The 23,310-nt window shown below is 25.2% G+C and overlaps 1 protein-coding gene across 1 annotated transcript; it reads left to right on the forward strand.

The window, feature by feature from the left end:
* The first annotated feature begins 5,558 nt into the window (after positions 1-5,558).
* LOC135931104 (eukaryotic translation elongation factor 2-like) lies at positions 5,559-22,474 on the forward strand. Its single transcript, XM_065467983.1, has 15 exons — positions 5,559-5,672; positions 5,720-5,934; positions 5,976-6,160; positions 6,208-6,419; positions 6,498-6,734; positions 6,792-6,911; positions 7,143-7,281; positions 12,697-12,892; positions 13,628-13,766; positions 17,477-17,596; positions 17,762-18,013; positions 18,334-18,504; positions 18,623-18,844; positions 21,698-21,830; positions 22,000-22,474. Exons 1-15 carry the CDS (start codon positions 5,670-5,672, stop codon positions 22,191-22,193), a joined length of 2,538 nt encoding a protein of 845 aa, XP_065324055.1. The 5' UTR covers positions 5,559-5,669; the 3' UTR covers positions 22,194-22,474.
* Positions 22,475-23,310: the final 836 nt, after the last annotated feature.

The raw sequence follows: 23,310 nt of genomic DNA on the forward strand, positions 1-23,310 counted from the left end.
TACATTACATTCAACTGAATATATTATTTTTGTTAGACTAATTCTAAATAATTTATATCATCCCATGACAATATTTTCAGGTAAAATTTATCTGTGAATATTATATATAATTTTGATGTCATATCCTTTGCTTTATTCCAGGGACATGGACCAAATGTTCAGAATATGTTCCGGCGAAGGAGATTGGAAAAATTTATTGACATTCCAGGAATAGTTACGGAAGTTCTAAAAATATTATTAAAATTTTAATTTAATTAATACATAAATAATATTAATCATTTATCATATTTGTTCTTCTTTATTTAATTTAAGTCTGTTTAACATAAAAATTTTCTCATTAATTATTAATAAATATACTATATAAATTTAGAATTATAAAAAAGTAATTCAAACTATTATAAAATGAATATAATAATATGATATAGAATATAAAATATAATAAAATAAAAAGTTTTAAGATGTGAGTTCTTCCTTATCGTGAACAGTCATTCTTATTATACATATCAATATTGTTCAATTTACTATTATCTCACTTAAAATTAATATTATAATTATTGTAATAATTAACTTTAATTTAAAAAATTTCCTTGAATATTCTCCAATTGCTCTTTAGGTTTATAACGTTTTTTACCATCATATTTGTAACTTCATTCTCAGCTCTGCCATATTTAAAACTTGTTAAAAACTCATCCTTTTTCCCAGATTATTTACTCTATCTGGAAATCTGATACAAACTCCAATGGTCCCAATTTTATCCCTGCCACCATCTGATCTCTTAATCTCTCGTCTAGGTCTGATTTAAGCTTAGACTCTTGTGCCAATTTTTTAAGCCTCCCTGAAACTAAAAACTGCCTTAATTTTCCACCATTCATCATAATTTAGTTCCTTCAAAATTCTTGGATATATAAATGAGTTCATTTTTGCCAAATTACTAATCACCATGTATGCAAATAATATATATTTTTCTTGGCATCCGTATCCATCAATATTTTCCTTATCCCCAAAACATCATATATTTATTCAATATAGCCTTAAAAATTGTTTTGCTTATCATAATTATCAAATTCTACTTGAGTTATATCTATTGTCAAAATTATTTTTTTTTACTTGATTCCCCTTATTCGTTTCACTTAAAATATTAATTTCACCACTCTTGTCAATAAGATTTAGGATGATTGATTCATTTACCAATTACAATAGTCAGTTTTTCTTCTTTGTTCATAATATGAGAATCCTTCGTCGCCAATATAGTAAATTATAACAAACGTTAATTTTATTAGTTTCAATCCACAGAATCACATTATGAACATCAATCACATATAAAATAATCATGATAATATAATCAAAATAAACAGTAATATAAATAATAAGAAATATAATAATATATTATATAGCATTTATAACATTTATCAATTTATTATATCTTAACTTATAACTTGTCGTGGGATAAATCAATGGCATCACTAGTGAGGGGCTAGAACCCCCTGAAAAATTTTAATAGCCCCCTGAAGCAAAAATTTTTTTTAATGGCTCCCCTTGAAGTAAAAATAAATTGTTTTGATTGCCCCCTGAACGATTTCTTTTATAATTCTATTACGTAATATATCAATTTAATTATATTTTTAAAAAATTAATAAGGCTATCTATATTTTTGTTAAATGAATACTATTTTAATTATTAGATTAGATTAATACATATAAATTATTTCACTATGTCAGTTAGCAATCAAATTCTGTGATAAAAATAGAATATCAATATCACTTATATGTCATTGTAATATTTATATAGACGTTGAATCAAAAACTAAATCTTATAGATTTTTGTAAAATATCCTATTTCATCGCATTCTTAGATACTTTTTTATCGCAAATTTAAGTATGGTTTTTAGATTAAAAACAAGTCTTTAGTAACTATCAAATTTTATTACCTAAAGACCATTCTTCGTTTTCTGATGCCATTATTGGTAAAATTGAATATTTAGTAAAATTTTATTCCTATGATATTCATACTTTAATCTATTTAATCAGTCAATTCGAATTGTGGTATAAATATTTACTAAGTTTATTATTTTACCTGAGCATGCTATTGATGCGCTTAATCGGTATAAAGAAACCTTGGCTTAATTTCCAAATATTTTGAAGGTATTTAATATTCTTGCATGTTTGCCTGTTGCAACATATACGAATGAAAGGACCTTTTGAAATTTAGAAGGTTGAAAATTTATTTACAAAATACTACTTACAAATCTGTGCTAAATGGGTTAGCTCTGTTAAATATCCACAGAGATTTGATTCCAACGACAAACGAAATTCTTGATGAATTGGCAAATTTCCCACGAAAATAAAAAATGACATTATAATTCCAATATTTAATAATTTTTTTTGTATAATATTGTATTTCATAATAAGTTATAAAAACTTGTCCTTTAAAAAATTTTCTAGTCAATATTTTAGATACACTACATTTACTATTTTAAAGAAAATTTTTTTTATTCTATTAATATTATATGAGAATTTAAGTTGAAACTAGTTTTTAAGCCAATTTTATAAAAAAAAAATTGACTCTAAACTTCATTTCATTTTTATATCTAAAATTTTTTTTTATATATACTTAACTTAAAATAGAAATTGGAACCTTTATTTCTTCTTTAAATATTTATAAGCGCGAATTAGTAAATAAAAACTAAAAATATTAATATAATGTTATTAAATTATGAATAATTTAAAAGAATAACTCACAGATATGACCTGGCTGAAAATGGAGGAAAAGTTGGCCGAAGGCCAGCCAAAAGGGGTTTGGGGGCAAAGCCCCCCCCCCCCCCAAAAAAAAAAGAAAAAATTCTCCCCCTATAGGATAATCTTGGATACGCCACTGATATATATATATATGATAAAATAATTTTAAATATTATGTATATTTTAACAGTGGCGTCGCTAGGGAGGGCGCAGGGACTCGAGCCCCCTAATAGCCCCCTGAAGCAAATTTTTTTTTAATGACTCCTTAATATCCCCTTGAACTAAAATAAATTGTTTTAATTGCTCCCTGAACAATTTCTTTTATAATTTTATTGAGTAATATATAGATTTAATTTTATTATTTAAAAATTAATAAGACTATATAAATTTTTATGAATACTCTTATAATTATTAGATTAGATTAATACATATAAATTATATTATCACTATGTCAGCTTACGATCAAATTTTGTGTTAAAAATATATTAATATAACTCACTAAATATTAATTTAGCATTAACAGTTGAATCTTAATTGACTTTTATTATTTAATATATTATATAACCCTAATTAAATATACAATCAGCCGAGTTTAACATCATTAATCAACTATATTATTGATTTTAATATTTATTTATCATGTCTCTTTCTAAAATTATTTTCAAGGTTCAAATCCAAATAAGTATAAGAGATTTATTTATAAAAAGCAAGTAGACATATAGTTTATAATATATATAATTATTTATAAAATAATAGGTAAAATGCCAATTTGCAGACGTATTTGACAGTTATATAATATATTACAGTTAATTTTTAAAATTTTACTAATCATGGCTTTTTATAATAAATATAAGTAATAATTTGCATTCAACTATTTAACGCCATCTAATTTAAAATATTATTATAATTAAACATTTTATTATTCATCCCATAATGGATGTAATAAATTAGATATCTTTTCTACGTGTTCTTAGGAAAGCTATTTTTTTTCTTTGAAAAACAGTTTTGAGTTAAATTTTTAATACGAATAATTTTAGATATTATTACAAAATACTATTATTTTAAGATATAATATACCAACTAGAGATGGTGCGACAATAATATATAAAATTTTAATTGCTTTTATGATATCACTCTGGTTCTTATTTTATAGTTACAAAATGTTTCATTTCTAATATGTCATCCTGCCGAGTAAATAACTCAAGGCTTCAATGTATTTGCATAATTTCTTCTTAAGATTTTTAGTGTTTTTGTTTAATCAATTCTAATATAATAAATTCTGATATGGGTTACCATCGTGAGTTTCATGGCTATGACTGTAAATTAACCAGCATCTATTATTTGTGTGGCTATGTAATTTAAGATTATTACTACAGCTGCTGAGAACATATGATAGCATATTATAGACAGCGTCTACATGACAGAATTTTCACTGGATGCAAACCCCCTTTAAAAACCTTTGCCTACCCCCCCCCCCCCAAAAAAAAATTTTCCACCTGTCAAATATCAATATTTTGTAAATATAAAGGATTTATTTTGTAAATACAAAGGATTTATTTTGTAAATACAAAGGATTTATTTTGTAAATACAAAGGATTTATTTTGTAAATACAAAAAATTTATTTTGTAAATATAAAGATTTATTTTTTAGATAAATTCAATTAAAACCTCGATTATTTACAATGAATTCATTATCATAGCATTATGAGCTTGCTAAAATATCTAATTTTAAATTACATAAAAGGATAGTAGAATTTGGAAAACAATGTATATGATTGTTTGCAATATATAGATTTGGTCGATGAATTGTATTATAATAGTTCTATAATAAAAGTATTAATTTCTACAGCAATAAATGTATCCTATTTCATCTCAAATTTAATAGATAACCCCCCAAAAAATTTATCCTACCCCCATTAAAGCCGTTTACCCCCTACTCTCCTCAAAAAAAATAGGATGCAAACTGTTCCTACCCCTCCCGCTCATGTAGACTCTGATTATAGATATAGATATGCAATAATGGTCAACTGTGTACTCGTTTATATTTCATTAAAAATTGAATAAAATCTTTTAGAAATTTAAAATCTCACAATAATTTTCTCGATTACTTATCTACCTTTCATAATGTCATCTAAGAGGAAGCTTTAACTACCATATAGTTATGATTTGGATTGGTCGTTTATATTCTCTTCAAGAATTGTTAATTTAGTAAGGCCTATAAATTTTTTTATTAGTCCATTCTATAAAACATTGTCTAAAATGGTAACAGAGAGTTATATTAGTTTCATGACCTTTTTTCAAGCCTTATATGGATTTTAAAAACCATTACCAAATGAGGCAATGTATAAATTAATTAACCTTTTTTTATCACTTGTAATTTTTTTTATATCAACCATCGAAAATATTTTATACTGTAATAAATAGATTTAGTATTAAAAAATATTATTTTAGATATGTCTTGTTTTGTTTTAATTATTTAAATGTTAGTTTATTTTGTATGCATAAATGACAAAATATGAAATTCAGAAAAATTGTTTAGAGTTAGCAAATTTTAAAAAAGAATAATATATTAATATAAAACCTGGCCGAGCCCTCAAAAAATTTTTCGTTGAGCCCCCTGTGATTGTAAAGGCTAGCGGCGCCCCTGTATTTTATAGAAAGTAAATAAATAAAATTTATATTTCTGAATAAATATACATGATCATATTTCTGTATATTTTTATTTTATACATCGATATTCGTTTGTATATTATAATATTATATATAAAATTGATATATAAAAATTTCAATAAATTAATTACATATTTAATTTAATACTAGCGAATCGCATTGGTTATCCACATTTGAATAATATTTCAATTCCTTTATCGTTTCAATACGTTGCTTCGTGGATTGAAAATATATTTAAATCAAGAGGCATATTAAATTACAAAAATGGTAAAATACCTGCTTTTTATATAATGCTAATAATATTTTAATATTAGGTTAATTTTACTGTTGACGAGATCAGGGGCTTGATGGACAAAAAATTAAATATAAGGAATATGTCCGTCATAGCTCATGTTGATCATGGTAAATCCACCTTAACAGATTCTTTAGTATCCAAAGCAGGAATCATTTCCCAAGGAAAAGCAGGTGAAACACGTTTCACTGATACTAGAAAAGATGAACAAGAACGATGTATTACTATAAAATCCACGTATATTCTATTTTATGTCAAAATTATATGTTAAATTATAGTGCTGTTACAATGTACTTTGAAATGGAAGTCAAAGATATTGAATTCATCCAACAACCTAAAGGTGAGGGCCGAGGTTTTCTGATCAATCTGATAGATTCACCTGGACATGTTGATTTTTCTTCTGAAGTTACAGCAGCTCTCAGAGTTACTGATGGAGCACTAGTTGTTGTAGACTGTGTTAATGGTAGTTATTAGAAATCTATTATATATATATAAAGCTATTTTTTTTAGGAGTATGTGTCCAAACTGAGACTGTGTTGAGGCAAGCTATAGCAGAAAGAATAAAACCTGTTTTATTCATGAATAAACTTGACCGTGCTCTGTTAGAACTACAATTAGACCAAGAAAAACTTTACCAAACTTTTCAACGCATTACTGAAAATATTAATGTTATCATTGCAACATATGGAGAAGCTGAAAAAGGTCCTATGGGCAATATCATGGTAATATTATAAATAATGATAATTACATTTTACAATAATGCAAATTTATGATTTCCATTTACAATATTTGTATATTAGATTGACCCAGCTCTTGGTAATTGTGGCTTTGGTTCTGGGCTTCATGGTTGGGCTTTCACTCTCAAACAACTTGCTGAAATTTATGCAGAAAAATTTAATGTTGATGTTTCTAAGCTTATGAAAAGGCTTTGGGGAGATAATTTCTTCAACCCAGAAACTAAAAAATGGACTAAAACTGCAGAAGGAGGCAAAGCCAAAAGAGGATTTAATCAGTTTGTACTTGACCCAATTTATAAAGTATTTTTATAAAATGCTTACAGTTTAGTTTATATTTGTTTTCTAAATTAAATATAGATATTTGATGCCATAAACAATTTCAAAAAAGATGAATGTGAAAAACTTTTACAAAGATTGGGTATTTATGATAAACTTAAAACAGATTTGAAAGAATTGGAAGGAAAAGCTTTACTTAAAGTTTGTTAAAATTATTTGGATAAAAAATAATAAATGTGGTCAAAACATTTTTATAAGTTTTCTAAAATATGTATTTTTTAATGTTAGTCTTTAAGTTTTGAAATTATTGTTGGCCACAAACTAAAATAAGTAAAATCTAGCATTCTTTTCCATTTGAAAATTATATTATTAGGGTAGCGAATTATATTTTAAAAATAAGATTTTAACAAATATTTATTTTTAAATAATCAGAAAGTAATGCGTACCTGGCTCCCTGCAGGTGAAACATTGCTTCAAATGATAGTTATTCATTTGCCATCCCCTGCTGTTGCTCAAAGATACAGAACAGAACTACTTTATGAAGGTCCTGCAGATGATGAAGTAGCTACTGGTATACAAATCTTATATTTATTTGATTTAAAAATTGATATGTTTGTTTTTATTTTTTGTAAATATTTAACTTTTAATTAGGGCTCACCAATCATAAAATTTTCATCATGATACCTTATATTTTGATATTATAGCTTGAAACACTGATGGATAAAAATTTTATCAACTAAACAAAGTAATAACTATTATTAGGTACTTAGTGTATTTAATCCTAAGATAATGGGACAGAATTTGCTGAATTAGAATTATTTCTGAGACTTCTTGTGCTACAAGTTAAGGAGTAACTGCAAAAAGCAGGCTCGACAAGATGTAGCATTTGAGACAAGCTTACAGTTTGAACTTAGAAGAACCCCTATTATAAGAAATATTGTAATAACCTGATCCCAGATATTTCATTTAAAAATTCATGACAAGTTGCAAAATTTTTGAAAAATGATATAAATTTTGTTTGGTTATGATAATTGGGAATATTATTATATAATAACTTTAAGAGATAATATTGACCAAAAATTTTATGAGATATGTTTTATTGTTGAGGCTAAAGCTAATATGATTATAATATTTACCAGCCTCGATTTGCATTTAGACAAGCAAATTGTTCTAGTATTAATATGGACTCAATTGAGGTTTACTATAACTGTTTTTATTCTACTTTGTGATTCATCAAATGACTATCCAATTTACAAATACTATTATATTTAGAAATCCATCTGAGGATTAAATATTGATATTGAAAAATTAAATATTTAACATAATTTAGCTTTCTAAATATATAAGTTACTGTATATTTTGACAATAACAATTTGTGTAAAGACTTTTTCTTTGTTACAGAGAATTAAAACATATCTCAAATTGTGACATGATAGAATCCATTGAATGGACTAACTGCTTGATGTACATAGAGATTTAATACCCAATACAGAAACCCTATTGAAAAACTAGTGCAATAGTATAGGATTTTTATTGTAAAAGTGTAAGCTCACTACAAAAAAATATTAAATAATATTTTCCAAAAAAATATTATGCAAGTCTAAAGATTTTGCTCTTAGATAGCTAAAAAGGTTTTGACATATATCGAAATCTTGAGGGTAATATATTTCTGATGAAAATATTGAGTCAACCAATTTTAAAAATTGGCTCAAATGGTGCGATTTACTAGATGTATCTAAATTTATTTTTAGACAATGCTGTACCTAGATTCATTTCAAAAGTATCGTTTAACAACTCTGATAGCTTCTCAAACTGGTTTTGGGCTGGGCTTATTTTTTAAAAATAATTTTGGTTAGGGCTGTATCAGGCCTAATATTTTTTAAAAATTTTGGACAGGGCTTGAAAAATTAGGCCCGATACAGGCACTAATTCTTATTCATTCTACCAATATTAAATTTTCTTAACAATATTTTGAGTTTTATAAAAAAATGCCATTCTAAAAATATTTATAGTATTATTCCATGCCTATCAATTTAGCCATGCTTTCCCAAGCATTCTCTAAAAATTAGGGTCACAAATCAGCAAACACTCAGAAGACCTTAAGTGAGGTTTTTTCTTTGACAAAGGTTCACCATATCTATCATTAAAGTGAAAATATCAGCCTATATAGTAGTTACTTCTACTAGTAAGAGAAACATCCTAGACTATTTCTACTTAAAATTATATTTTAAATTTATAAAGAATTTGTTTTATTAAGCTAAATAAAAATAAAGGAAGCTATTAGGTTATTTTTTTATTTATTTATTATCTGGGAGAAAAATTATTATTAAAAATGTAAATAATTAAATTAATATTAAAAAAATAATTATAAAAAATCATAAAAAAATAAATAATATAACATACCTCCCGAACTTTTTTATAGACGATTTTTTATAAATTTAAAAAAAATAAAAACAATTTTTTTCTCTATATTTTTAATATATACAAAGGTGTAATAAATAATAACCCACGACGTTTATAATCTTGTTAATAAAAAAACTTGAAGATATTTTGGCTTGGTTTTATAGTATTTTTTAGTGTTGTTAAAGTTACTTTTGAAACATAATTAGTTACTAGATTGGCAAAAATATAACTAGTTACATTATAAGTTACTTTATACATCATTCATATAACACATTTATTTACTGAACGAATTTATTTAATATAAAAAATTATGATATACAAATTATAATCATTTGTTTAAAAAATATATACAATTTATTTATAAAAAAATAAGTAAACCGAAAAAAATATTGGAAAATAGAATATTTATAATTACATCGAATAAAAATATTCTATATATTTGCATTGAAAAAAAAACATTTATTGTTATAACTACAATTGGATTAAAAATTTTATCTAGGAGACACGCTCGTTTTTCCTAAAAGATGAGCTTCCCTAGACTGAATAAACGCTCTACAGGAGCCCTTGATGATGACAACATTATATTTAATAAAGGGTATTTTTAAATTTGGAAAATCGTCATATAAAGATAATGTGCTGTTATTGAATTTAATAAAATTTTCAATAAATTCATCATTAGCAATAATATTTTGACGCTTTAAATCAAAAATTCCAACTACATCTAATGATGTTTGTTGCAAACATGGGCCATTTGTGTTAGATTTACTGCGAGGTATTAAAGTATTTATTAAATTTAAAATTCTCATCTTTTTTGATCTATTCGGGTAATGTTTCATTCAAATGTTTTATATAGGCACTGAGAAAAATGTTTTTTACACCAAAAATTTTCTAAATTTAATAAGATAAGAGAATATACATTACAAATTTATATTAATTAAGTTACAAAAAGTATGATCTGGTTACAAATTTTAAACCAAATTGATTTAATTATTCTGATTCCTAGGTACTTAAAATCTTAAAATATATTTAATATTAAATTTAAGTAAGGATAAATTAGAAAAAGTTGATCTATGCTAAGAAATTTTAGACTAAAGTGTTAGTAAAAAATTAATAAATGTTTATTTATTTTTTATAAAATGATTGATATTTACAATATTTATTGACCTTAGTAAGCCTTTAATGAATATTTTGCATTACCTTTAATTAATATAATTTTTAGTTGAAATATACTTAAGTTTTTATCAACCTATTTTAACTAAAATGTCTAAAGAGATTATTGCTAAACATAGTGGAGAAAAAAACACTTATAGTTTATTCTTACAATGAATTAATTTAACCATAATTAGTTGATGTTATAATTTCTGTTTAATAATAGGATCTATCAGGTTAAATTGGTCACCTCCAAGTAGAATTTCAATATGAGATATATTTGATAAGGTGATTAAGGAAAAAATAATACATAAGGAATTGAGTTAAATATAAAGCTTAGGTTTAGATGGGAGAAAAAAGGGAAATTTAACTTAATTTAGATTTGACATTGCTATATAGTTTGTTTTAATTAAATTAATAAGATTTATTCGGTTATATTGGTCACTTCCAGGTAAAAGTTTGGTCCAGAATTAAGAGTCATTCTTGACCAATCATCTAGATTTACATACAACACTTCTTCATTTCAACAGACATTTATTTGTTCCATATAAAGATAATAGCATCAAAAAATTGTATCATGAAATTAATTTACTTGAAACATATCCTAGTACATTTAATATTATGTACCACATCGCTTTCATTATCATAATCAACTAATTTGATTGGAAATTTTAGTAGATGTTGCATGGTATTTTTGAAATCCTCCAATAATAAAAATTAGGTTTATTTATTTCGAAGGAAATAAAGATCTATTAATTCTTATTTACACAAATTAAAAAGTAAATTTAATTTAATAAATTTATCACAGCATATTAAAAATAAAATGAATTATTTGAATATATTATTTAGATTTATACATACATATTCCTAAAAATAACTAGTTACTTTTAGCAGTTACATTGATAAAAATATAACTAGTTACAGTTACTAGTTACAATTTTTAAAATATAACTAGTTACAGTTATTTTTTAGCAAAAATGTAATAAATAATCCTGACCCCCCCCCCCCCCAAGTAATTGTTTCATTTATTGAGAGGTAGCGCTTGGCTTGTTGCCCATTCAATGGATCAGGTTTTTTAAATAACTATATTTATATACTTTAATAAGGGCAAGAAAAAAAACTTAAAATGTGTGGGTCTATGCTTGGGGTTTGTGTTCATAACTGATTTAATCAAAAAATTTAAGTTAACGAGTTTATGACTCAAATTCAAAACTTGAGTTGTGACTTGTTCATGAATCTTGTTCAGAAGTCGAGTCGTAAAAATGAGAAGTCAGGAGAACTCCAATCTAACATTATTCAATAAAATTTATATTAAAAATAATTATTCAAGCTAAAATCTTGGATACACCATTTATTACAAAATATCTGCTAAAAATAGATATAAACCATCTTAAAAAATATCCTAAATATAAACATCAAAAAATTATATACAAGTAAAAAAATAAATATATTAATTTTACCACTTTGAACTCTAATATCTCCAAAATATAAATGTTACTCTTTTAAAATTTTGGATATTTAAACACTAAACTTTCATTGCTTAGCAAATTTTAAAAAAAATCGAAATGGTTTAGCCAAAAATCTCATTTGACATGAAATGATCCTAGATTCCTTTTTAACAGGGATGTGAACCTTAAAATCAAAGTTAATCAAATACCTCAGTAATAAAAAGTCTCTTAGATACTTTAGTTTAAAAGTAAAATATTATTATATATAATATATATTATTTTATATAACCTTACTTCTTGTAATTCTGCTATAAATCTTATTTCACTATTTCTACATAATGGTTATAATATTTATATTCAGATTTTGAATATATTTTATAAATCTTTTGAAATAACTTATATGGCGATATTTTTTAACAATTTTTTTTTTCTTTTCCCATTGCAAATAGCATGTTCAAATCATAGACAGGTGTACTTATTATATCTACATTTATTTATTGAAAATTGAAAATTTATTTATTTTTACATTAATTAATATATAATCTTTATTAATGATCATAAAAGACCCTTTGACAAAAAAACAGGGTCCAGGTTTAGAATTAAAATTTTTAAAAAGGTTCTATGTTCTGGGTGAGAGCATAATTTTTAATAAAATATTACCATTTTTATTATCAAACAAAATTAAACATGCAAAAACTTTATATAAACATAATTGCTTATATTTTAGATATAAAAACAAGATAAGCAACACAAAAATTTAAAATTTTATAGACTGTAAAAAGAATGGAAAATTATTCCATAAAAAACTTTATTTATTTATCATGAATTTTTTTATATTATCTTAAACCTTAAATTTTAAAAAGGTTTTGTCTGATTCAGAACACAAGTATTTGGGTTCACACTTCTTTTTTGGATTGTTTTTTAACTAGTAAATGAATAATAAATACACCATCTCATAAAATTTCATATTTGTTACACCATATAAGCAATAAGAGAATGCAATCCTGATGGTCCTTTGATTATGTATATATCGAAAATGGTGCCAACATCGGACAAAGGTAGATTTTATGCTTTTGGTCGCGTTTTTGCAGGAACCGCGAAGACTGGCCAGAAAGTAAGGATAATGGGGCCTAATTATGTTCCTGGCAAGAAGGACGATTTATATGAGAAATCTATTCAAAGGTTAACGATATTTTTAAAATAATAATATTTCAAAATACATTAGTATGAATAACAAATATAGGTATTTTTTCTAAAAGAACCTTCTTTTGTTTGGATCTCACTTATAATAAAATTTAAAACACCCTCGTAAAGTTGTGTTCTAGATAATTAATTTTTTTGCATCTTTGTATTTAATGTATCATAAATGGAGATCTGTTATAGAGAAATATGTGCTATATTATTTCGTGTGACTAAATTAAAATTGCCATTATTCAACAATACTATGGGTATTTTATTCTTATGACATGTGAAAAAATTTTCAAAATGGATAAAGACTCGGTCAACGATATATGCATTTAATCTTATTTTTTGGCTAACTCTGAGCCTATAACTCTTCATTTGAACTTAGATCCTTAACATTTTTATTTTCATAAATTTTATATATATAACCTTAAAAAAAAGGTTGGTTAACTTCTCTTGACATGGATATAAAACAATTGGATTCTAAAGCCCTGCAATATTTTTTAAAAACACAAGAAATGTTAATCTGAATAAGACAAATTGTGCAAAATATTTTTAATTAGAAATTATGGGTTACAGGCTCTTTTGGACAACTTAGTAAAATATATTTTTTATGAATTGACAATTTGGGCTGTTGATCTCTAAAATAACTTTATAATAAAATATCTCATTTTATATGATTTTAATCCAAAATAACACATTTATAATTCTTATAAAATATAATATTTTGTGTAGAACCATACTGATGATGGGCAGATACACTGAATCTATTGAAGATGTCCCTTGTGGAAATATATGTGGACTTGTAGGAGTTGATCAATACTTAGTCAAGACTGGGACCATCACAACTTTTAAGGATGCTCACAATATGAGGGTTTCTTTTTTTGATTAAACTAAAATATTTTTTAGATATTGGGTTGGAAATATAAATTAAATTTTATAGTATAAGAAAAAATAATAGGACCTATTTGAAAACAAAAACAACAATTATTCAAAATAATTTATTTAATCATGTAAACCCTTGGCAGAAATGAGATCAATATCTATCTTAAAATATATAAAACGTATTTTTATTAGTGCTGTAAGCATTACTTCAAAAAAGAAACGCATTAATTGCTATTAAAAAGTAACACGTTACTTAAAAATTATTTAAAATAATATTGTACAATAATAATATATAAGATGAGATCTTATAATAATTTTTTATTTATTTTGATGAACAATTGATATTCAAAATTTTGATGAACTTGATGTCATTACAGCTTTCGCTGTGCTAAACTCGTTCAATTGGCACAGAGTATTGGAGGATGTGTTATATTCAGGGAACTGAACCTTTATTTATAACGGAAAAATTTATAAGTTTCTGTTTCGTTCAGCTAATTGTGAAAGTTTATAGTTCATTAGGGTATGACTTACGCGTCCCCGGTCAAACGGGTTTAATTTATATAATATTAATAAAAAATCTTATTTAGCTTTATAAGATGAGTTAAAAAATGTTTTTCATGATTTAAAAAAAAATGATAACTTAGTAAAATTAAAATAAAAATTTTTTTTTACATCATAAAACTACGCGTCCCTGGTCAAGATACAATTTTTTTTTTTAAATTAAAGCAGATTCATATTTAGCTCATTAAATGAATATAGAAAATGTTTTTTACGATTTAAAAAAAATGATAACTTAGTAAAATTTTTGAAAAATTACTTTTTTTAAATTAAAAACTACGCGTCCCCGGTCAAGATACATTTTTTTAAAAAAATAAAAGCAGATTCATATTTAGCTCATTAAATGGATACAGAAAATTTTTTTTTATTTAAAAAAAAGTGGTAACTTAGTAAAATTTTGAAAAAACACTTTTTTTCTTCATTTTTTGACTAAAATAGGCGTCCCCGGTCAAAATAGATTATTTTTATAAAAATGAATATAGAATCGTGTATAGTTTTTCAAGGAGATTCCGAAAATGGTATTTATAATTTTTTTTTGACTAAACTACGCGTCCCCGGTTAAGATACATTTTTTTATAAAATATAAAAGCAGATTCATATTTAGCTCATTAAATGGATACAGAAAATGTTTTTTTTATTTAAAAAAAAGTGGTAACTTAGTAAAATTTTGAAAAAACACTTTTTTCTTTATTTTTTGACTAAAATACGCGTCCCCAGTCAAAATAGATTATTTTTATAAAAATGAATATAGAATCGTGTATAGTTTTTCAAGGAGATTCCGAAAATGGTATTTATAATTTTTTGACTAAACTAGGCGTCCCCGGTCAAGATACATTAAAAAAAAATAAAAGCAGATTCATATTTAGCTCATTAAATGGATACAGAAAATGTTTTTTTTATTTAAAAAAAGTGGTATAAAATTTTGAAAAAACACTTTTTTCTTCATTTTTTGACTAAAATACGCGTCCCCGGTCAAAATAGATTATTTTTATAAAAATGAATATAGAATCGTGTATAGTTTTTCAAGGAGATTCCGAAAATGGTATTTATAATTTTTTTGACTAAACTACGCGTCCCCGGTCAAGATACATTTTAAAAAAAAATAAAAGCAGATTCATTTTTTATTTTTAAAAAAAGTGGTAACTTAGTAAAATTTTGAAAAAACACTTTTTTTCTTTATTTTTTGACTAAAATACGCGTCCCCAGTCAAAATAGATTATTTTAAAAATGAATATAGAATCGTGTATAGTTTTTCAAGGAGATTCCGAAAATGGTATTTATAATTTTTTGACTAAACTAGGCGTCCCCGGTCAAGATACATTAAAAAAAAATAAAAGCAGATTCATATTTAGCTCATTAAATGGATACAGAAAATGTTTTTTTTATTTAAAAAAAGTGGTATAAAATTTTGAAAAAACACTTTTTTCTTCATTTTTTGACTAAAATACGCGTCCCCGGTCAAAATAGATTATTTTTATAAAAATGAATATAGAATCGTGTATAGTTTTTCAAGGAGATTCCGAAAATGGTATTTATAATTTTTTTGACTAAACTACGCGTCCCCGGTCAAGATACATTTTAAAAAAAAAAGAAAAAAGCAGATTCATATTTAGCTCATTAAATGGATACAGAAAATGTTTTTTTTTATTTAAAAAAGTCACTTAAGTTTATATTGTTTATTTATAAAATAAAAAAATTAATTTATTTTTATTATAAGTATAAAAAAATATAAGAATTATAACTCATTTCTAAATATATTATTTTTCTAATATAAGTGGAGTCATATTTGTTTGTTGTGATGATAACACATTAGACCCGAAAATATTTTTAAACCCTGGTTTTGGGAACCACATGTATATAAGAGCATGTTTATATAATAATTCTTGATATTTAAATTTCTTTGATTCTCAATATATAAAAACTGATAATTTTTTAGATTAATTAAATAAATGCAACTAAATCAAAAATTGGTTATTTAGATATTTTGGATATCTAATACTAAAAGAAGTAAATACAAAAAAATATAAGGTCATAGCAGACAATTATTTATGATATTGATAAATTAATTATAATTCACCAATTTGTAAAGCCACATCATATGGATATTATTGGTTTAAGTATTTACAATCCCTCACACTAAAAAATAATATAAGAAATAGATTTGAACAATTTGCATTTCAAGTCAACAAAAACTATTTTTGATAATAAAGTATAACCACTAATGCTTTAAAATATAATCAAATGCCAAAATTCTATAAATAATATATATAATTTGAATCTTATAAATTTATTAATCTTGAAATTTAAATGGGAATAATGACCCTTTTATCAAACTACTCATGGGTAGAGAATGATATTATACCTATATTAATTAAACTAAATCAAAAATCCACAAATTCGTTACTTAGAAATTTTGTATACTAAATTAGAGAAAATTTTTGATCATTAATAATTATAAATAACTAATAAATATTAATTGGTGGAATTTATTAGATATTTAGTTTTCAAAAAAACATTAGATCATCATTATAAAATTAATTATAATATTAGGAGTATAAATTAACATGCCTTAATTAATTCAATATTAATTAGATTAACTATCTTGACTGTAAAATTAACAGCAAAAATAAGAACTTTGGTGGTTGATCTGAATTAAAAAAACTCAGCTTAAATTTGATATTTATTAAACATTTAAAAATAACATAATATATATAAAAGGGGGAACAAAGAAAGGCTCTAATTGAGATACAAAGTAATTAATATAGTTGCCTCAGAATAGAGATTTGAGTTGATTGTATGTTTAAAATTATATTTAATAGCTCTTGTTGACTGGATCGTTTTTGAGAATATAAGCAGATTGGACTCGGAGTCTTCCATACTTTATATTTTTGGAGTAGAAAGTTAAATTTTAAATAAGGATTAACTTATTAAAATGAAATTTGTATCTAGTTATCTTTTGAAACAAATAACGAATGGCGTTCTCAGACAAATCATACCATTGTAGTGATGTTTTACATCATTATTTTTATACATTTATTATAATATGATAAATAGAAACTGAATTTTTATATCGCCTAGCAGTGAAAATAAGAACCTTTTAAAATGTATTTTAAAAATTTCGCATATATTTAATATCTAAAGGTTATGAAGTTTGCTGTAAGTCCTGTTGTTAGAATAGCAGTGGAACCCAAAAATCCTTCTGACTTGCCCAAATTGGTTGAGGGCTTGAAAAGATTGGCCAAATCCGACCCTATGGTTCAAGTAAGATTTGTATTTAATTTGATGAAATTTGTAAATGCCTAATTTCCTTAAATAAAATTATTAGTCTTGTAAATATTTTACCTAGGAATTTTTTATATGATTAAATTATATAAATAGTATAATATTTGCTTATATTTAACAACATTCATTCAACCTTATTCAAAGTGTTATTTCGAAGAATCGGGTGAGCACGTTATAGCTGGCGCTGGCGAACTCCACTTGGAAATTTGCCTGAAGGATCTAGAGGAAGATCATGCTTGTATCCCCATTAAAAAGTCTGACCCAGTTGTAACTTATAGAGAAACCGTTACAGAAGGGTCTAACCAGACCTGTCTTAGCAAATCTGCCAACAAACACAATAGGCTTTTTATGACAGCTGGTCCTATGCCTGACGGTCTGGCAGAAGATATTGATAAGGTTTATTAAATTATTAACTTTTAATATAAATATTGGTTTGTAATGATGTAAAAAATCCAGTTATTTGAAGACCAAATTATTATATTTTCCCTTTTCTCTATCACCTTTTTATTATATATAATTGAGTGAAAAGAGTTGTTACCTAAACGAGGGAATGATATGATTTAATCGATATTAAAACGAAAGTCTTGGTTTGTTTTTATACCATTCTTTCATCCTGTCTATCGAAACATTTTTTTAAATTATGTATTATAATTAATAATTATGAAAGTTCATTTTAAACGCCAAATACGCCATATTTTTGCGACATCAAAATTAAGGGAGATGTAGCACCTAATCAAGAATTTAAAGCCCGTGGTCGTTATTTGGCAGACAAATACGAGTTTGACATATCTGAAGCGAGGAAGATTTGGTGCTTTGGTCCTGAAGGCAAAGGTCCCAACATCCTCGTCGATTGCACAAAGGGAGTTCAATACCTGAACGAGATCAAAGTTTTTTTTACAAAATTAGAATACTTTTCCTAGTTAGAAATTATTTACAGTTAAATTCAAAAACCCCCACTTTGCACCAAATTAAGGACATGAAAAATTTTTATGAATATTTAAACAGGACAGCGTCGTTGCTGGTTTTCAATGGGCCACAAAAGAAGGCGTATTATGTGAAGAAAACGTCAGAGGAGTACGTTTCAACGTCCACGACGTTACTCTCCATGCTGATGCTATACATCGTGGGGGTGGGCAAATTATACCAACTGCTAGGCGATGTCTTTATGCGTGTATGTTGACTGCTAAGCCCACTCTCCTGGAACCTGTCTACTTAGTCGAGATTCAGGTTTTGATTAGTAATTTAATTTCAATAAATATTTTTTTAAAGAAAACAGTTTTATGTATTGTTGTAAAATATTTTCAGTAGTATTAAAACAACATATCCCATCTCTTGGCATATTATTTATGATATTTTAATAATTTAAAAATATAATTATATTAATATTTCTATATATCGATTTTATAAATACCCAAAAAGTGCTCTTTTATAAAAATTTGTATACCAATATTTCACTAAATTATATGGTGAGTCAAAATTTTTAAAAAGGTAAAAATAAGTATAAATAATTTATTAATTTTTTACTTAAATAATTAATAAATTATGCTCTGATTGGTTAATTAACTTATAGATTTCAATATAGCGAGATAAGTAAATTTTCGGCAAGAGATTCAAAATCCGATGATGATGATAATTATCCTTTGTTATTTTTTTGGCGAATGGTTTGGAGATGTTTACGCTTCCACTTAATACTTACATATATTTTGATTGATATTTTTATAGTTAACAATTAATGAATGCCTTAAAAAACACATCAGGACCTGGCTTGTTTACGTTATCGACTTCTTATGGAAATGATATTCTCAACTGACCTATCTCTGAGTAAGCAGGGACGTGGTTCAATTGATATGGTGACACTGCATCACCAAATGGTTTGATTATAGGCCAATACTTGACCTCTAATATTTGTCAATCAGAACCAACTGATTTTATCAGCGTTTGTCAAAAGGTTTAATATTGGAGTTAATGATCTGCCTCGAGCCTAATTTTTCAAGATTTTTTTTATTTGTCTAAAAATTTTGATTAATTTTATTTAGTTTTTTTCGATTATTAGCTTTTAATTTATTTTTTATATATAATATTTTGTATTACAAATATCTCAATAGAAAATTTATTTAGTATTTAATTATTTATTTAAGATACTATATCAAAAATAACTAGACCAAACAAATAATAATTATAATATTATATAAATTAACTTCATATTTATAATTATCATTTAAAATTATTAAAGTATCAATATTTTTTTGTTTTAATCTATTTCTTCTAATAGCCTTCCAGTCTTTAAAAAAGTTCGTCTTGAAGTTGTGGACTTTGCAGGAATTGGCTAGAATCTTCTAGCAAATTTTGCCATCTTTTGATAATATAATTTCATTTTAACTCCATCATTTTAATAATATAATTTCATTTTAACTCCATCATTTTAATATATCTTTTTCCGGATCTATATTTTTTTCTTTTATATTCAAATACATGCTCATCTGTTTCCTTTTTTTGATATTCCTCCTTATTATCTGATATATAAAAATGAGAGAACAATTTAATTATATTCTTTGACAGTTCTCTACTTCTAATCTTTTTATGGATGATAACATTAATTTTCTGTATTTGGAGCATAAAAATATCGCTATTTTATGCAAAATATCTATTTTTATTTGATTTATTTCATTGTTTTGATAAAAAGTATTTAAATCCTCATGAAGAATATTAAAGCATAGCAGTACTTTATATAAAGTAGGATTAATCTCTCCTTCTAGTTCTTTAGTAGCTTTCTATAGGATGTAAAATATCAATCAAATTTTTTAAAAAATTTTCCCAAATTTTCCCTTCTATTAAGATAAAAAATTGACGATATCATATTGGTTATAAATAGATTTCATCTTATATAGTTTCGAATCATGTTTCAATATCTTGCTGTTTTATCTAAAAATTGATTTTTGCCACTTTGTTTTAATTTTTTAGCAGAAATAAGGGTTTGATATATATTAGGAGCGAAAATAGGATTGTTCCTTAAAAGTATTTTGACGATCTGTATTTAACAGATATGAGCTGCAATTTAATCTGGTATATTTTTCTAGGGTTTTAATTATATTAGCTCCTTGATCAGATATTAATATTTTTCACTTTATCGGGAATTATTCCAATTGGGCCAAAATTTTGTAGCATTTTCTTATGTAAGTTCTCAGCGGTTTTTTCTCTTCTTTAGACTTGCTAGTAAATAAAACATATTTATATAAAGTCTCACCTTCAATATAAAGAATAAACAGTTAAATAGGAAAACTCTTTGAAGAAATCTGTCCGAATACCAGTGGTAGAAGAGCAGTTTTTGTTCTAATTTGATATGTCATAACCATTGCATTTCTTGATAAAGTAGTTGGATGGTGATAATCTTGCTACCAATTACCATAGATAGAGCCATTTGTCGAAAGTCCACATCTCCATGGTGCAATACTAGATCATGGTATCACATATTTGCTTTAATAGTTAAGGAAGCATTAATATTTATAGTTTTCTTTTGAATATACTGAGTTATTTTAGGAATAGATGAATCTTCATTCTTAACGCACTTGTGATATCTTAAGTGAAAATTATCAGATATACTTTTACATTCTAGTTGGAATTGATGATTTAGATAAAGTAATTTCAAATTACTCAATTAAAAGTTGAACAAACATGGACAAGTTCTTAATCACTTCATAGATTTTTTGGAGACAGTGGTGTGGCTAGAGTATAAAAAAGAGAACCAAGACAGGTTATTTTATAAAGGATATGATGGATTATTATCAGTTTATATGAATTGGCGGATATTTAATTCATTATAATGTTGAATCTTCTAGTTCAGAGAGTGATGGTAAAAGTAATAAATTACCATTTATTAAATGTAAATATTGTGATATTTTTTACAAAATTGTTTTTTTGATTTTCATAATTAAAAAAATATTTAGCTTCGATAGTATGGATATATGATGCACTATAGTTTTTTCTATATATCATTTATGAATAAATCACTAAAAAACTATATAACTCACAATTTTATTTTTGAAAAAATTTGATAGTTGTATCATAATTTTACTTATAAAGTGTCCGGAACAAGCAGTAGGCGGTATATATGGTGTGCTGAATAGACGTCGTGGACATGTGTTCGAAGAAGGACAAGTGTTTGGCACTCCCATTTTTGTTGTCAAAGCTTTCTTGCCCGTCAACGAATCATTTGGTTTTTAATTTATATTTTCTTTAATAATTATTGCATATGTTTGTAAAATTAGCCTCTATTATAAATGCCCAAATAAGACAATAGCATATTATGCTTACTTTTCTTTATCGAAGTAATTATTTTTTAAAATTTCAAGATCTAATATTAACTTTTGTTACTTTATCATTAGGCTTCACAGCTGACTTAAGATCGAATACGAGTGGCCAAGCTTTTCCTCAATGTGTATTCGATCATTGGCAAATTCTGCCAGGAGACCCTACTGACCCGAAATCGAAGCCTTTCGAGATAATTACGGCTAAACGTATACGCAAAGGGCTTAAAGAGAGTATTCCTGATGTATCCAATTATCTCGACAAACTCTAAATACAAATATATTATGAATAAAAAAATTTGGGTTGATTCCCCTCTATTTATAATTATCCCTTTGATAATTTATATTGAGGTCGTTAAATAAAACGTTTTTATGCTCTATTATCCCTTAAATTCAATAATTAATCTCGTTATGAGAGGATCCTATAATGGCTCTATATCCTTATCATAATATTTATCATTGGTTTTCATAAAGAATATTGAATTATTTTTAAAAAATGTTTAAGATATGAATTATATATTATTACGAACGCTTGGTGTATTAGTATTACTGAAGTTTAAATATAACTATACACTAAATGATGTTATTACGAATTTACTATTATAATATATTTTTATTTGAAGTTATGACTGAAATAAAATATTCGCTCGCTATTTATGTATATCGATTTATTCCTGATTCAACCATATTTTTTTGCAATGTCTAATGATTATTATCACAATTTTATATATTTTTAATCTGGGACTAGCAAAAATATTAACGGACCAGGCTGAACAATGGATATAAAATTTCTATGGGTTGGTATAATCTGAACTCAAATTTTTACATCTTGCTGGCAAGGAAAAATTGAAAACGATCCAAGAACTAGTTTTATAATGCATTAAGTTACGAAATTGAACAAAAAAAATATTAAGTTTCGATGTTATATCCAATAAAATGAAATAATCTTATTATATGCCTTTTCCCAGTTTGAAATGATCGTTAAAATAAAAAAATCCTTGAAGATTTTTATCTCTGAATAGACTTTTTTGAGAATGCTCATGCAAAATTTTGAATCAAATATTGCCTAGCTATCATATAGATAATAACTAACATCCAATGCACAAAATTTTGAATCAAATATTGCCTAGCTATCATATACATAATAACTAACATCCAATGCACAATATTTTTATTTTAATGATTCAAGAAAAGTAGCGCCCCTAAAGAAAAAGAATTTGATAAATTTTATATTTTCGTGATTTGAACTAATGAGAGAACTATAGTAATTGTCTAAATAAAGTTATAAATAATCTATATTGTCTAGATAAAGTTATAAATAATCTATATTGTCTAGATAAAGTTATAAATAATCTATAACATATATAGGTGAAGATCCACAGGCTATTT

This window comes from Gordionus sp. m RMFG-2023, chromosome 1, assembly GCF_954871325.1.
Source record: "Gordionus sp. m RMFG-2023 chromosome 1, tfGorSpeb1-WG-v2, whole genome shotgun sequence".
In the NCBI taxonomy this organism is placed as follows: domain Eukaryota; kingdom Metazoa; phylum Nematomorpha; class Gordioida; order Chordodea; family Parachordodidae; genus Gordionus; species Gordionus sp. m RMFG-2023.

What these genes read in the sequence shown, in the direction of transcription:
- LOC135931104 (XM_065467983.1), top strand. An exon ending in TACTTGACCCAATTTATAAA is followed by an intron (nt 6,735 to 6,791) that starts GTATTTTTATAA and finishes AATTAAATATAG; the next exon opens with ATATTTGATGCCATAAACAA. An exon ending in AATACCTGAACGAGATCAAA is followed by an intron (nt 18,505 to 18,622) that starts GTTTTTTTTACA and finishes ATATTTAAACAG; the next exon opens with GACAGCGTCGTTGCTGGTTT.